The following is a 14,068-nucleotide window of genomic DNA, read 5'->3' as shown; positions in this document are numbered from 1 at the left end:
ATCGCTTAGTCATGTTGTCAATATAACAGTGTACTCTGGAGAGATGTTCTGATGTAAACCATGGCAACATTTTAGATGACAGTTACTGTATTGAACAGTATGCCATATGCTTATGTATGCCATATATCCATTTTAAAAGTACAAATTTACACATTACTGTATTGATTGAAATAGACTGGATAGAATTCCCAGTTACACTTTTTCTAGTGGTTTGACACACAAAAAAAAACTTTACAATGCCATTGTGATATAGAAAAGGAAAAAGAAATATGGCACAAAGATGAAAATAAGTCAATTTTCAGAATTTGTAACAGGGTTTCTGCAGGTATCTTCAAATTAAATTTGATGCCTTTTTAATGCCATACACGACCCATGACTAACCACGGATATTTTATATACGGATATAATCGTTTTATTTTAAATAGACATGTCGCAAATTATTAATTGCAACCATCCAGTTTGATGATGATGCAATCATGAAATTATATAACTCAGAACTGAATTAGAAATGGCTCAGGAGGCAGCTTAATTAATTGTCAATTTATTTGGAGATATTTCAAAATTAGCAAAAAGAGAATTGTTGTATTTATAATTTTATCATCACAAAAACAGCTCTTCAATAAGCTCAACTTTTTAAATGCTGGAACTCAATGTATTCAAAGTACATACATGTAAGCAAGAGCTATAGAAATTGCACAGTCATTTACTGTGTAAATAAGTTCATTAAGGCATGTGCCTTAATTCAAAATGCCCGCCGCCCGCGTCACCTCCGTATCACTGCAATTTTGCTCCGGCCGAAACCAATTACCAAACTGGTTCCGTGTGTTTATCACACTAACGTACATTTTGCGAAAGCAAATAAAATGATCAATTATGAAGGCTATATTCAAAGAAATTGATATAAAGTTCTCTTCAAAACTATAAAATATTTAATGCCTGTAGGAATCAAATGTAATGCTTTTTAATGCCTTTTAAGGCCTTAATTTTTGCAAAATCCATTTAAGGACTTTTAATGCTTTTTAATGCCCCGCGGAAACCCTGTGTAACTCTTGTGTTATCCTCTATCTATACAGTATAAGCTTTCCAACTGAAGATTCATGAGCTGAACCTTTGAGCTATTTTAGAGAAATGGTTTATCATTGGTTTATCATCTACATTCTCTTCATTAGTCAAGATTCACTTGCACAATTCATGCCAAATTTACAAAAAGTCTAATAATAATTTGTAAAAATAAAAATAAAAAGTGTGCTTGGCAGTTTATTACAAGTAGATTAACCATTTTGCATTTACTGACTTATATGATGAACTAGAAACTAGATGACATGATATTAGCAACTGATAATGTAGGAAACCGCCGATAAATGTGCGTAATCAATTGCATGAATGTACAAAAGCAATCGCAACTTGTTCAAAAGAATGAGAAACTGGTTTTGTGATGTGTATAAATGACTAGATGATAAGGAGGTTGTACAAGTAGTTTTGAGAATTTCATTTCTGATTTGAGAAATGCACCAAAGTGGCTGAGAAAAACTGTAACTCATAATACAATTAATTACATAATAAAGCAAGTGGCACATCTTTAAAAAAAATCACAGAAATCTGATTTGTTTTTAACATATAATCTATAGGACTTGTATCATTTTGCAAGTTCTGCTTTCTTCCACTTTCACAGTGGAAAGAGAGGACGGAATCTGAATATTTTTCTTTTGATCTTGATCATTATGGTACATTAGAAAACATAAGTGATTACTGTATTTTACATATTCATAAATAAGCTACTTTGAGTCTGAAAATTCTTATTGTTTCCTTATTTGTAATACAATATAAAGTGAATGACATATGGTTCAAACTTTGGGGCAAGAGTAGGCATCTCAAATGGCAAAAAAATAAATAAATACACAAAATAGACAGACAGACCGACAGATAGATAGATAGTGTTCCTGTAGCTCAATTGGTAGAACATTGAGATATCAAGCGCAAGGTTGGGGGTTCGATTCCCCGGGAACACGATAGGTAAAAATTGATAGCCTGAATGCAGTGTAAGTCGCTTTGGATAAAAGCGTCTGCTAAATGCATAAATTTAATTTTAATTTATAGATAGATAGATGTTTCAAATAAATTTATGTTGTTTTGTAGATGTAAACTAGACAAAAATACTGATTTGTTTTGTTACTAAACAAAAACACTCTCTTGTTTTTTGTTGGTTTTGTTTTGTTTTGTCTGCATGGATTTCATGTTTTTTTAAAGTCCATTAAACGTATTTATGTCAGATACACCAAAAAAGGCTGCCTTTTTTAACCAAGCCTAAGTACACAGCTATGGTTAGCTAGTGTACTATCTCTGAATATGCACCTCTAAATATGCAACCCTCCACTTTTTTATAATAGTGTGTTGAGGCTTATTTTCTTTTCTTCCCTGGACTGTTCCCCTTCCCCTTGTCCCCTGAGAGGGCCGGTGGTCTAATTGATAGGCAACTCATGGTACGGGTTGATGACTGGGATTAGGGGAGTGAGGCAGAGCACAGCACAAATATTATTTTAGCCACATGGCTCTGCATTTAAAACTACACCTACGCATTTGCCAAGTCATGCGTTCTGCCTAATGCACCTAATCAAAGACAGACGCTAAATGGACACTCTCACATGAGCTGCATGTGTGTGTGTGTGTGTGTGTGTGTGTGTGTGTGTGTGTGTGTGTGTGAGGTCTGTCTCACCTGACAGCATGTTGTCATTTTTGATGGAGGGGAATTTGAGGGTCATCTCATGCTTGTGCCGATGAATCATTAGATGATCCTCCGTAGGGAATCTCTGGAGAACATGGAAACAAATGGTTGCAATTTAATCACACTAAACACATTAAAGAGCAGAGGCTTGTGTTCTTTCCATATTGGTTTCTTGAAAAACAGAATCTTACAATTAGGGACTTTATCAAGCAATGTTATACTCACCCCCATATACAACCGGACTGAGCCTTAGGCATAAACTGTCTGTCTGAATAATACCTTTCTGATTGAAAATACCTCCTCATTATCATAATTACATTATCTTAATTGATGTTTAAGAGGAAAATTATATCTGTAAATGGTCCACATGAACAAGCCTGCTCAAACAAATTGTGGCAGGCCTAGTCTAATTGTGCAGTGGTTCAAAACAGGTGGATTGTGTTCTGAAAATAGGCCACAGGTGAGTTCTGATGTGGAAAGAAGGAAAAACAAAAACAAAAAAACAATCAAATTTAATATAGAAATATATATATGAATATATATATATGAATATATATATATATATATATATATATATATATATATGAATATATATATATATATATATATATATATATATATATATATATATATATATAATTTATAGAACACAGAAGATAAAAATAAAAATACTTTTATAAAGGCAGGAGAGGTCGATGACATCAGATCAGTGACAACAATCAAAATAATATATATATATATACAGTGTTGGGGAGTAACTAGTTACATGTAACGGCGTTACGTAATTTAATTACAAAATAAATGTAACAGTAATCAGTTACAGTTACTAAGAAAAAATGAGTAATTAAATTACAGTTACTTATGAAAATGGTAACGATTACAAAGAGGATTACATTTGAATATTTACACACATCCACATACAGCTTATTTCTTTCCCAAATTGCACTAAGACATATGGCCCATAATCTCCGAGACACGGAAAACACATTCGTAGAATCGAGTATAAAAAATGGAATTCAGCCTATAACGCGGACGGAATATGCCACATTTTGGACGAATAAATCAAAAGTAGGTCAGTACACTTGAATCAAAACCCGATATGGACTGATGTCTGTGAATATTAAGCCGCAAAAAGATTGAATATGGATCCTGCACGTTCTGCCTTTCTGTGGAAATCAGGCGCTGACTGGACATCGGGAGAACCGGGACTATTCCCGGTGGCCTGGCAGACGATTTGGCCTTCTACTTTAATATTGTTATTGTATAATTGCAAGCCGAATATACTAAAGCGATTATTTCCGAATCCGCCATTCGATAATTAAATCTCTAATAAATCATGAATCGGTTAGTCGTGACTGGCAATGGTTGGGCTCGCGCGCTCTCTGCGCCTCCGCCGAACGGTTTGGATCAGACTCCGAGTAATCAATGCGAGAGAGAGAGACCGGAGTGAACTGTGTAAGCGCACAGCTGGAGCAGAGAAGCGACACTTCTGTTCAGGGTTTCAGGTGCAGGTCAGTTTCATCTGTAAATATGCTAATGTAGTTTTGTCTTTGTTTACTTAGTCAAGCAGCAGCAGCACATTGCTCGCAATCACTCAAAATACTGTATAAACGACGTCATTATTATCTTTTGTAATGTTACAGTAGTAAGTTAGCAGACAAATCATCATATTTTATCATAGGTTTAGGGGGAGCTAGTGGATACAAGAACACAACCCTTAGGAAAATTAATGTAGCCTATGGTATGGCACTAACCGTGGTTTAACTATGGAATTTGTAGTAAAAATAAATACAAGTGGTAATTCATTTGCCAAATAAACAAAATTGCACTTACAAAACATGGTAAAAGTCAAATAAAAATCTTCAGTATTAAAGTCATGAGAGAGATGGATGGATAATGGAAGTGAATGTGCAGTTTAGGAGAGAACTCTTGATTACGTTGCAAGTCCCCCAACCTAAGGATTCAAATCTTTTTGATGTCAGGTCCAAAAAAAAATTGGGTTTTCCATGTTTCAGAATGGGTTGTGGGTGTATGAGTGTGAGATTTCCCAGCCTATTTTTTTCCCAGTCCGCCCCTCATGGAAATTAATCTCTAGAATAGTCACTTCATGAGCATTTTTTACTTATTTTGAGAAACTATCATCATATCATATACAAAGAGACAGCAGTGTTTCAAAAAGACACCAATGTTTCAGGAGTTTAGTACACAAAATAGGACACATGCTTATTAGATAACCGTATTTGAGTTGATGTATATGCTTTTATTTTTTTATTAACTATTTTTCCCCAAACCATTGTTAGATGCAGTTAGATGCCTGTAGTTATGCAAAGATTTGGTTTCAAAAACAGTATCTATAAACTATTTCTTTTGATTTTAAATCTGCTTTGAACTTCAGATCAATCTCTAAGTAAAGTCTGATTGTGTGGTGGATGTGTTCAAATTTGATCATCTTAATTCAAGTGATGAAGGATGGTGAAAGTCTGACGGTATTGAGCACTACTGTAAGGTTAAACCTGCATGGTGTAAAATGGTTGAAGATGTTTAACAGTTGCAAATTAACATTCATTAGAAATTTATAAAAGTAATCAAAATGTACTCAAAAGTAATTAGTTACATTACTTTATTAAAGTAATTAAAAAAGTTACACTACTATTACATTTTAAATAGGGTAACTTGTAATCTGTAACCTATTACATTTCCAAAGTAACCTTCCCAACACTGTATATATATATATATATATATATATATATATATATATATATATATTAATATGTCTGTATAGCTTTTGTTAATTTTTATTTCACTCTTTTTTTCACTCTCACTATTTTTGTTATTTTATTAAGTTAAACTAAGTGAAATGTGAAAAATGTTTCCTTGGCAAGTACCTATAAAGTTTATTTTATTTCAAGTGATGAAGCTTTTTTTTATGGGTTTATTTATAGTTTTTTTTACATCAAGTCATACAAGATGAAATTGAGAAATGTTGCCTTGGCCTCTAGCTGGAATAAAATAAGTTTCAATTTGTAAAAATATTTTATTTAAGTTGAAGTTCGTTTTATTTCAAGTGACAGGCTTTTTTGTGGTTTTAGTTTTTGTTTTAGTTAAATATAATAACTCTGTTGAGAACCACAGTATTTGTTGAACTTGAGCTAGAAGAAAATATGCATTAAGAGAGATTGTTTAACATATCTATGAGGTTTCCACCTCATTCAAAGAAACACCAATCCAGGAATCTTATATCAAAACCCAGGGGATTACATTTGCCTCAATGAGATACATTTCACTGTTGTTGTCTGTGGTGCAGTTTCACGTTGAGAAAGAGCTTTCTCGAGTTACAGGAGCGTTCATCTTCACTATTGTCTTATCAGACTCACCTGAGAGCAGCCCGGGGCGCTGCACACGAACGGCCTTTCCTGCTCGGAGTTCATCACTGTCACTGGCTCCTCATATACCTGAACACAAAACAAAAGAGAGAAATTCAAATCAGAGGCGCCTCCAAGACTCAGAAGCATAAAGACCCGCTGACATTATGTCACTAATGTATCGTGTGCCAGTGATAACCAACTCCGTGGTTCCCGAAGAGGCTTTGAGGGAATCTCAGAGAGGATTCTCTGTCTTATGCCCTGGAGAGGGCACTGGGAGTTGTAAAGGTTTAGTCTAAACTCTAGAGGCAAAAACTGACCCCTAAAGTCTCACCCTGCTCCTTTGTCACCATGGAGCTGTTACTGACCACAGGGTAAGATGTAACCTATCCTCTCTGTGTTGTGCACGCAAGTCCGTGGCTAACTCAGACACACGGCACTGAGGTCAGCGTATCAATGAACTGCCGGTCCTTAGCAACTCTTTTGACACCTAAACTGTCCTTTTTATACCTCGCCAGCCATGACTTTAGCAGCTCGTATTAGGAGGCTCAATGACAAATAAAAACCATATTTTAAACATTTAGAAATGTATTCCTTGTATTTATGTTGGCTTCATATCGTTTTGAAATCTTAAATACAATCTAATAAAACTAAAAATGATAAACTTTAATAATGTAATGTAGCATGAGCACAAAGTAAAAGACCTACAATGTACTACAATGTATAATGTGTATATATACTAGTAAATATATATATATATATATATATATATATATATATATATGTATATATATATATATATATATATATATATATATATATAATTTTATTTTAATTTTTTATATTACAAAAGTTGTACAACCCTGACTTTATACCATATTAACTATGCTACTGTAATAACCTAATATATTACTATAACTGACCCCACTCAGTTTTAAAATAAATAGTTAATGGTGAAATATAGTTGCGCCTATTCAACAATACATTGGCAAAACTGACAGTGTGACAAATAATGTTGAGTGGAAAAAAGGATGAAAATGTTTCAATACAATGACAAAACTCTGAACTATTTCTAGTGTCCTTTTTATAAGCAGTGATTACATTTCAATGACCAATCTCTCTCTCCATTACAGCCCACCATGAGCCCTGGAATCCCTTCCTCAGTGCCATGATGCTGCTAAATGCCATGGATCACAGACTGACAATGGAATGGTATGCCAGCCGTTCAGTGGAGTGTAATCAGGCCGCTCCTCTGATGCTGATGGGACGTAGTTTGCCATCGGTTTTCTTGTGTGGGTCCACGCTGAGCCCTCTACTACTGTCACCATGGGGATCAGAGTGCGATGCTGTGGAATATATCAGGCACCATTTGTGCTTCGTCTCAAGGGTGGCTCAATTTATTCAACTAGTGAAGATCTATAGGGTGCCTGGGTGTGTGATTCTGACTGTACGTCCCTCTTCTCACCCCTGCATTCTTAAAATAAATCTATGAGCATGTAAAAAGCAGGCCAGGGTTGACTCAATGGCGTCTTTTTTTCTTGGTCATTGGAATTCTGTGTTTGATTTGAATAGGGCAAAATGTGTCAGCTGGACAGTGTTGGGGGTAACGCATTACAAGTAACATGATCAGATAATTTTTTTCAAGTTACTAAAGTAACACATTAGTTACTTTTTCAAACAAGCAATTTTCTCATTTATTGACTGACAGCTCTCTTGTTCCCAAGTTTAGAGAAATGGTGCATTGAGTGTGCTGTGTAAACTTGGTTACAGTAGGTCTGTACTAAATGTGAACATGCATTTATTCATCTCACTTGCACAAACACAGATTCAGTATCCTTCAAAATGAATATAAATAAATAAACTCAGAATATGATGCAAATCTGCAATACTTAAATGTTAACACAAATATATTTTATGTATTTAATCCCATTTTATTAACTAATGTCTTTGCTGCTGACCTTTGATCTAATTCAACCATAGTAATAAGAAAACTGTTTATATAAATAACATTTGTGTAAAAAAATGTTGCCTTGCCCTGCGCCTTTTTCTTTATGACGCTAATTTACAGATGTGAATTTACATTTCCTTTAGCATGAGGCTTATTAATTTAAATTTGGTGGAAAAAGCATTTAAAAGAATTAATTTACATTTGCCAAAAATATAACTTTTATATTAAAAACAAACAAGCAGGTCCAGCCCAGATGTTACACCAAAGTAAGGTTACATATTACTTTAAGTAACTAACGCAACTAGTTAAGTTTTTATAGAGTAACGCATTATTACTTTTAAAAGTTATTTGCCCTGAAACTGGAACTACATTAAACCATTTTTGGTAGCTAAAACATTGTCAAATTTACCAAAAGATTCCAGTAAAAAACTTTCTGCAGTGCTCTGTGGATACGAACTGATTATAAGAATGCATTTGATTATTTTATCGCAACAGTGAAAACACTGTTGTAGAATTTAGCTGTATGCCGTGCATCACAGTTGATCATAAACTTTACCAAAGTTTCTAACACCTGTTTTGGGAATTTTACAGCCCCCTTATGTAAGTTTTGGGCAAAAGAGTAACATTATTATGGGATAAAACAGCCTAATGAGACACAGCTGTAATAGTCCATGACAGCCAGAAGTCCCCTTCATATACAGCAGCAAAACACAGATTAATGACTGAGTGAAGTATTGACACACTGCTTAGACAGCTAACAAACACTTTCCAACTGCGTGGAAAATAAACATGTTCGAAACTTTGAAAGATGAAAACATGAAGAGTATGAATTCAAATGCTTCAGGCCTGAAAATGCATGAGCCCCAGTGTGTGAACGCTTTCATACATGATTTTCATGTGCATTTTTTCCCCTGTCCAATTGGTGTAGCCAACTGTTTCCTTCCATGCAGTCAAAAAATGCTAATTTGCCGTTATGTTAACCAGACATCTTTTTCCTTACAGTCCGGCCTTGGGACAGAGCCCCTCCAGGCGGCTTCTGACACGCTGTCCTTGGGGACACATGGTCTGGATAGGGTGTTTCTGTAACCGAACTGACATCAAGAACACGTCTGCTAAATGACAAGTCACTAACACTCGTTTTTTTCTGTTTTCTTTCTCTCTCTCTCTCTCTCTCTCTCTCTGTCACTCATCAGCTCTCAGAAAGGTGTGTCTCCATCCACAAGTCTTCACGGTATCTGTAATATTCCGCTCTCAATTCTTTCTCTGTCCCAGATCATGCTGTTCAGTATTTAACTCCTCTGCCACTGGATGAGATTGTCCAGTTTTTCCAGCACTCATTTTTGGTAAATTAAAGAGACAGTTCACCTACAATGAAAATGCTGTCAGCATTTATTCATCCCACGTTGTTGCAAACCTGTATCATTACATAATCTTACAGAACACAAAATAAGATATTTTGAAGAATCTTGGTAACCAAGATTTTCCCAGAATATTTGTATGGTCCATGAAAGTGAATACGGGTTTGGAATAAAATGAGGGTGAGTTAATGAGAATGACAGAAAGTTAATTTTTGGGTGAACTATTCCTTTAAGCAAATTAAAGTGAACATTTTACTTCCGAAACTTAACATATTTCTGAGTTAAATAGGATATTCGACAAGATGGAAATGTAGGACGGGACTTAACTTTATCCAGGAATTGATCAGATGTGGTGTTTCTATTTAAAACTCTTCAAACAACAGATGATGTTTCAGAAGGTGGAGTAAGTCATTATATTTTGATGAAGGATTACCAAGACCAAACCTTTTTTCTGTGGAATCTTGTTCACCGATGAATCATTCAAAATGATAGCAAAAATGTGTTTTAAAAAAGTAAATACAGTCAGTTTTGATTTCATGTTGACTTTAACACCCTAGAGAGGAACGTGTTGCTGTGTCCCTATCTAGCCTTTAACTTAACAAACGTCTCTTCGTTTCAGTCCAGATTTTTAAATGTATTGTAATTTCTGTGTCCCTGCATTTTCAAACAGACCTAAAGATATGCCGTCTTTTGATATCACATCTGGCCAGATTCCAAAAGCAAAACCAACAGTGCAACACAATCCGGCCCCTGCAGCAATATTTCACATTCACACTATGTAAGTTCTCCAACATGTGGAATCTGTACTACAAAGACTGTCATCAAATCTGTTAATTTAAACATACGATTATGCACCTCATTCATTTTCATGAAAAATATTACCGTATCATTTCCACCCTCAAGCAAGTCTTTTAGCTCCCCTAAACTGCTCAATATCCCCATGTGACAGGAGGCCAGGTGTGAGATGTTTGCTCACCGGTGGTCATACACTGCTTGGCTTTTATTTCACCAGTGTTTTCATTTAACACAGGAAATTTCGTTACACTTCCAATTTAGAATGGCCCGATGTGGCAGCCGAGGAGGATTGGGGACCGGAGTACAGTTTCACAGGGAACCAGAGAGGAACTTTCTCCTCTGGTACACATTTGAATTCAAACAGTATGATGCACAGGCCGAGGGGAGGAGGAGGGTGGTGAAGGTTACAGCAAGCACAAACATGCACTGCAATTCAAATCCAACCTCCCCCCGTCCTCTGCAGGCCTTCGGCAGCAAAGGTTCAAGGTAGGATCAGCACAGGGCCCGGGGGAAGGAATAAGAAACATATAGACAATGCAAAGGATGCCATAAACCTCTCATAGTGAACAGATGAAGGGGCCTCACAAAGGTAACCTTCAATCACTGTCAGCCATCACATCTTCACAAACATAAACTTACAGAGACCTAGAGAACTTCAGGCCGACTATTGTATCAGAGGTACAAACATTTGAAATATGAATGTATCAGAACGTTGATATTGTTCAGGGAACCAAAGTGACGGCAAGATGAAAACAGCTTCTTTGACAACTTATTTGTGATCAACTTTAAAATAAAAAAGGTTTTCACTGCTTTGTCAGCATGCATCAATATGATGATTTGCATGCAAAATGTTAAACTTATTTTATTAAACACATTTTTGCATACACTACATATCAAACTTTTTTATTTTGTTAAACACATAAGGCAAACATAGGAAAACCTGCATACACTATACAATATAAAGCAAAATATATGTAGTTATAGAAAATATATTTATTACATTTTCCCACTCAGTGTAATTCATTTATTCAGCTGGATTAATTAAACCAGAGAGCAAAAAAAAATCTTTATAATGGCCATATAGACATTTTTTCCAATACCGGTCACTCCGTTTTATTAGATACGTCTTGTTTCACATGTGAATATATGGTATTTCACAGATAATTCTAATAAATGGTTCAAATAAATCAAGCTATAAACTGAATAATTTTCTCAGTCTCATGTTTTGCCGATCTCATATGCCTTACTTTCTTACATAGACCACAAAAGGAAATGTGTAGATAGAATTCTAGGGACTGACAGATTCAGTTACCATTTACTTTTATTGATTTTTTCCCTCCCTTATAATGAAAGTGACTGGAGCTTTCATTCTGCCTAACATTTCTTTTTGTGTTCCACAGAAACTAATACAGGTTTGAAAGTGAATAAATAATGCAGATTTTTTTAGGTGAACTACTCATTAAATCTCCATGTTAGAAGCAATGAGATGCAATTAACTTCGTATTTTAATTTTCCTCCCTGTATGAAGCTAGTTTATCAGTAAACAGAACACTTAATATAGGCAACTTTTTACAATAAGTCTATTATGCATTTATTTTTCTGTACTTTCCTATAAATATTTATTTGTGTGGTAAAAAAAGAACCCAGACACACTTCGTGTCAGTGGATTAAAATCTTGTTAGCCTTTAGGCTTTTAGAAAAGAGTTTGCTTCGTCAGCACAAACCACTAAACCCTCAATATCTCGACGGTTAATCATCAAACTGTCTGACTGGCCTGCATTATGACGTCATGCTTCGATACATTGCCTTCTTGTTACAATATTACAAAATAAAAACGTGTGATTCAGTGCGAAGATTCAAACACGCGTGCATTCTTTTATCATAAGAGCGGACTGGACTGGGACCCCCTCTGACGGTCGCGATCTCTTGAACGATACGGGATAATACATACAGGTGCAGTAATTTTCAGAGACAAGCTAAATTCCTCAGTTTATGCATGTTTATGAATGAAACAAAACAGATTCAACGTTACAAGCTAATTCTCCCGGACTGCTCCACAGGAACAATGCAGAACACTTGTGTCACAGCGCGAGCGGGACACAACACACACACACGCGCGCGCTCGCTGTGGCAAGCCAATTTAACATTTATTCCTTTAAACTACTAGTATTAGTTTTTCTTTTTTAATGTAATCAAATAGTGACAAGTATCTTTTTTAATTAGTGACTAGTTCATATTCATTTCGTATTCTGTTAACTATTCCATTGTTACTGGAATCAAATTGCATTTTTGCTACAAGGTTTGACGTGGATCTGGTTTAGATAGTATCAAGTATTAATTTCACACCGTAACGCATTCCATATTATGTTGATGAATCACATTCCAACTGTTACTGTTTTCAATAACTAATTATAATGTTCATATTGGTAAATTACTAATAACTATTTAAGGAATAGCTAATCCTGCTTTCTATACCAGACTGACTATTGTATGTAATTATTCATCCTAAGTACATATTTATGATAAACTAGAACTAATTTTAATTATTAAAAGTAACATTTCTAAACTGTAGTTTTGCTCATATTAGCTGATACGTTGTCTTAATAGCTACATATCTACAGCTACATAGATTATAAGACTTATAACACTAGTCTATAATGAATGTAGCCTATGCAATTAGAGAAGTTAAAACAGCCTACTGTTTGAATACTTACTAATGACTAAAGAAGGCTATAAGAAATGTAGTAGTTTCTACTAAAATTATGAAATACAGGCTACTTATCTCGACTACATTATTTACTAGCATTTAGAAATAAATACTAGTAACAAAATTTGATTCATTAAAGGAATAATTGTTAAATTGGCTTGCCACAAACATACACATACAAACACATGCACGCACAAGCAAAGTAAAAACTGTAGTAACATAGCGATCGTGTTTGACAGCTTGAAGTGCACACTAATAACTCCGAGTAAAGTTTTGCAACATAAGTCTGAGATCAGAATAAAGAAGGTGCTAGCTGTTTAATGCGACACGACCTCTTAACGCGCAATTTGGGCATTCAAAGCGCAAAGCTGTTACATGCAAACAATCCCCGGAGATCCGAAACGAATAAGTCATAATCATTGTGTTTCTGCATGAAACGTGAACAACTCTAATAGTCGCGTTCAGACAGACTCTGTAAAAGTACTTGAAATTCGTTCATGCCAATCCCTAACAACTTGTCACTTCTTCAGCCTCAAGAGAATGTAGCCTATTTCAGTGACTCGGCAAGTGCATGCGAAGCAATGGATGTATCGGTATGAAAAACAACTCACCGCAGAAGTCTGGAGAAGATGCACCACACTTTCTGAAGGAACCACGTTGGACTGAGGAAAGATTACAATACGATCTATTTAGAGAAGCATTACATCACCCTTCGGTGACGTCACGTGGGATTCCTGAACTTCTAAATCATTGCGGTCCCTCGTAGGGGCGGGGCGAGCTGGGCAGGCGGGGCGGGGTCAGGGCCGGTGGGTGTGGCGTCCGGACAGCAACACCAACCAACATCTGTCTGACTTAAAGTTGTTATTGTTGTTCGCAGCAGCGAGTTAGTTAGTCATAAACTGCTATATATGATCATCTTTAGAAATAAATTATCAACTGTTTCAATTAGTACAGTGACAATTAAGCAACTAAATAAACAGTTCAGGTAAATTATTATGATTTTATTATGAAGCTAACACCTGAATTATTCTTATTAATACATTATATATAGCTACACTTTTCATTTACATATTTGATGAACAACTAACCTGTATAATCTGCTGAAATGATTTTGATTGACTTTTTATTTTTTCTCACAGAAGAGAAATGCTCCCAGACTCCAGCTCAGTTATCCAG

The 14,068-nt window shown here is 35.3% G+C and overlaps 1 protein-coding gene across 3 annotated transcripts in view; it reads right to left on the bottom strand.

Moving 5' to 3' along the window:
- Window positions 1–13,596, bottom strand: part of creb5b (cAMP responsive element binding protein 5b) — an 83,134-nt gene extending 69,538 nt beyond the window's left edge. For all 3 annotated transcript variants that reach the window (XM_059567483.1, XM_059567484.1, XM_059567485.1), the window contains exons 1-3: window positions 13,504–13,596; window positions 6,097–6,174; window positions 2,714–2,807 (exon numbers count right to left, since the gene is read on the bottom strand). In XM_059567483.1, coding sequence (XP_059423466.1) covers window positions 2,714–2,807; window positions 6,097–6,150 — 148 coding nt within the window. In that variant the 5' untranslated portion in view covers window positions 6,151–6,174; window positions 13,504–13,596. The remainder of the gene's footprint in view (window positions 1–2,713; window positions 2,808–6,096; window positions 6,175–13,503) is intronic.
- Between the last annotated feature and the right edge of the window lie 472 nt (window positions 13,597–14,068).

The sequence above is a fragment of the Carassius carassius genome, chromosome 15, assembly GCF_963082965.1.
Source record: "Carassius carassius chromosome 15, fCarCar2.1, whole genome shotgun sequence".
In the NCBI taxonomy this organism is placed as follows: domain Eukaryota; kingdom Metazoa; phylum Chordata; class Actinopteri; order Cypriniformes; family Cyprinidae; genus Carassius; species Carassius carassius.
This window is presented reverse-complemented; position numbering and strand designations above follow the sequence as displayed.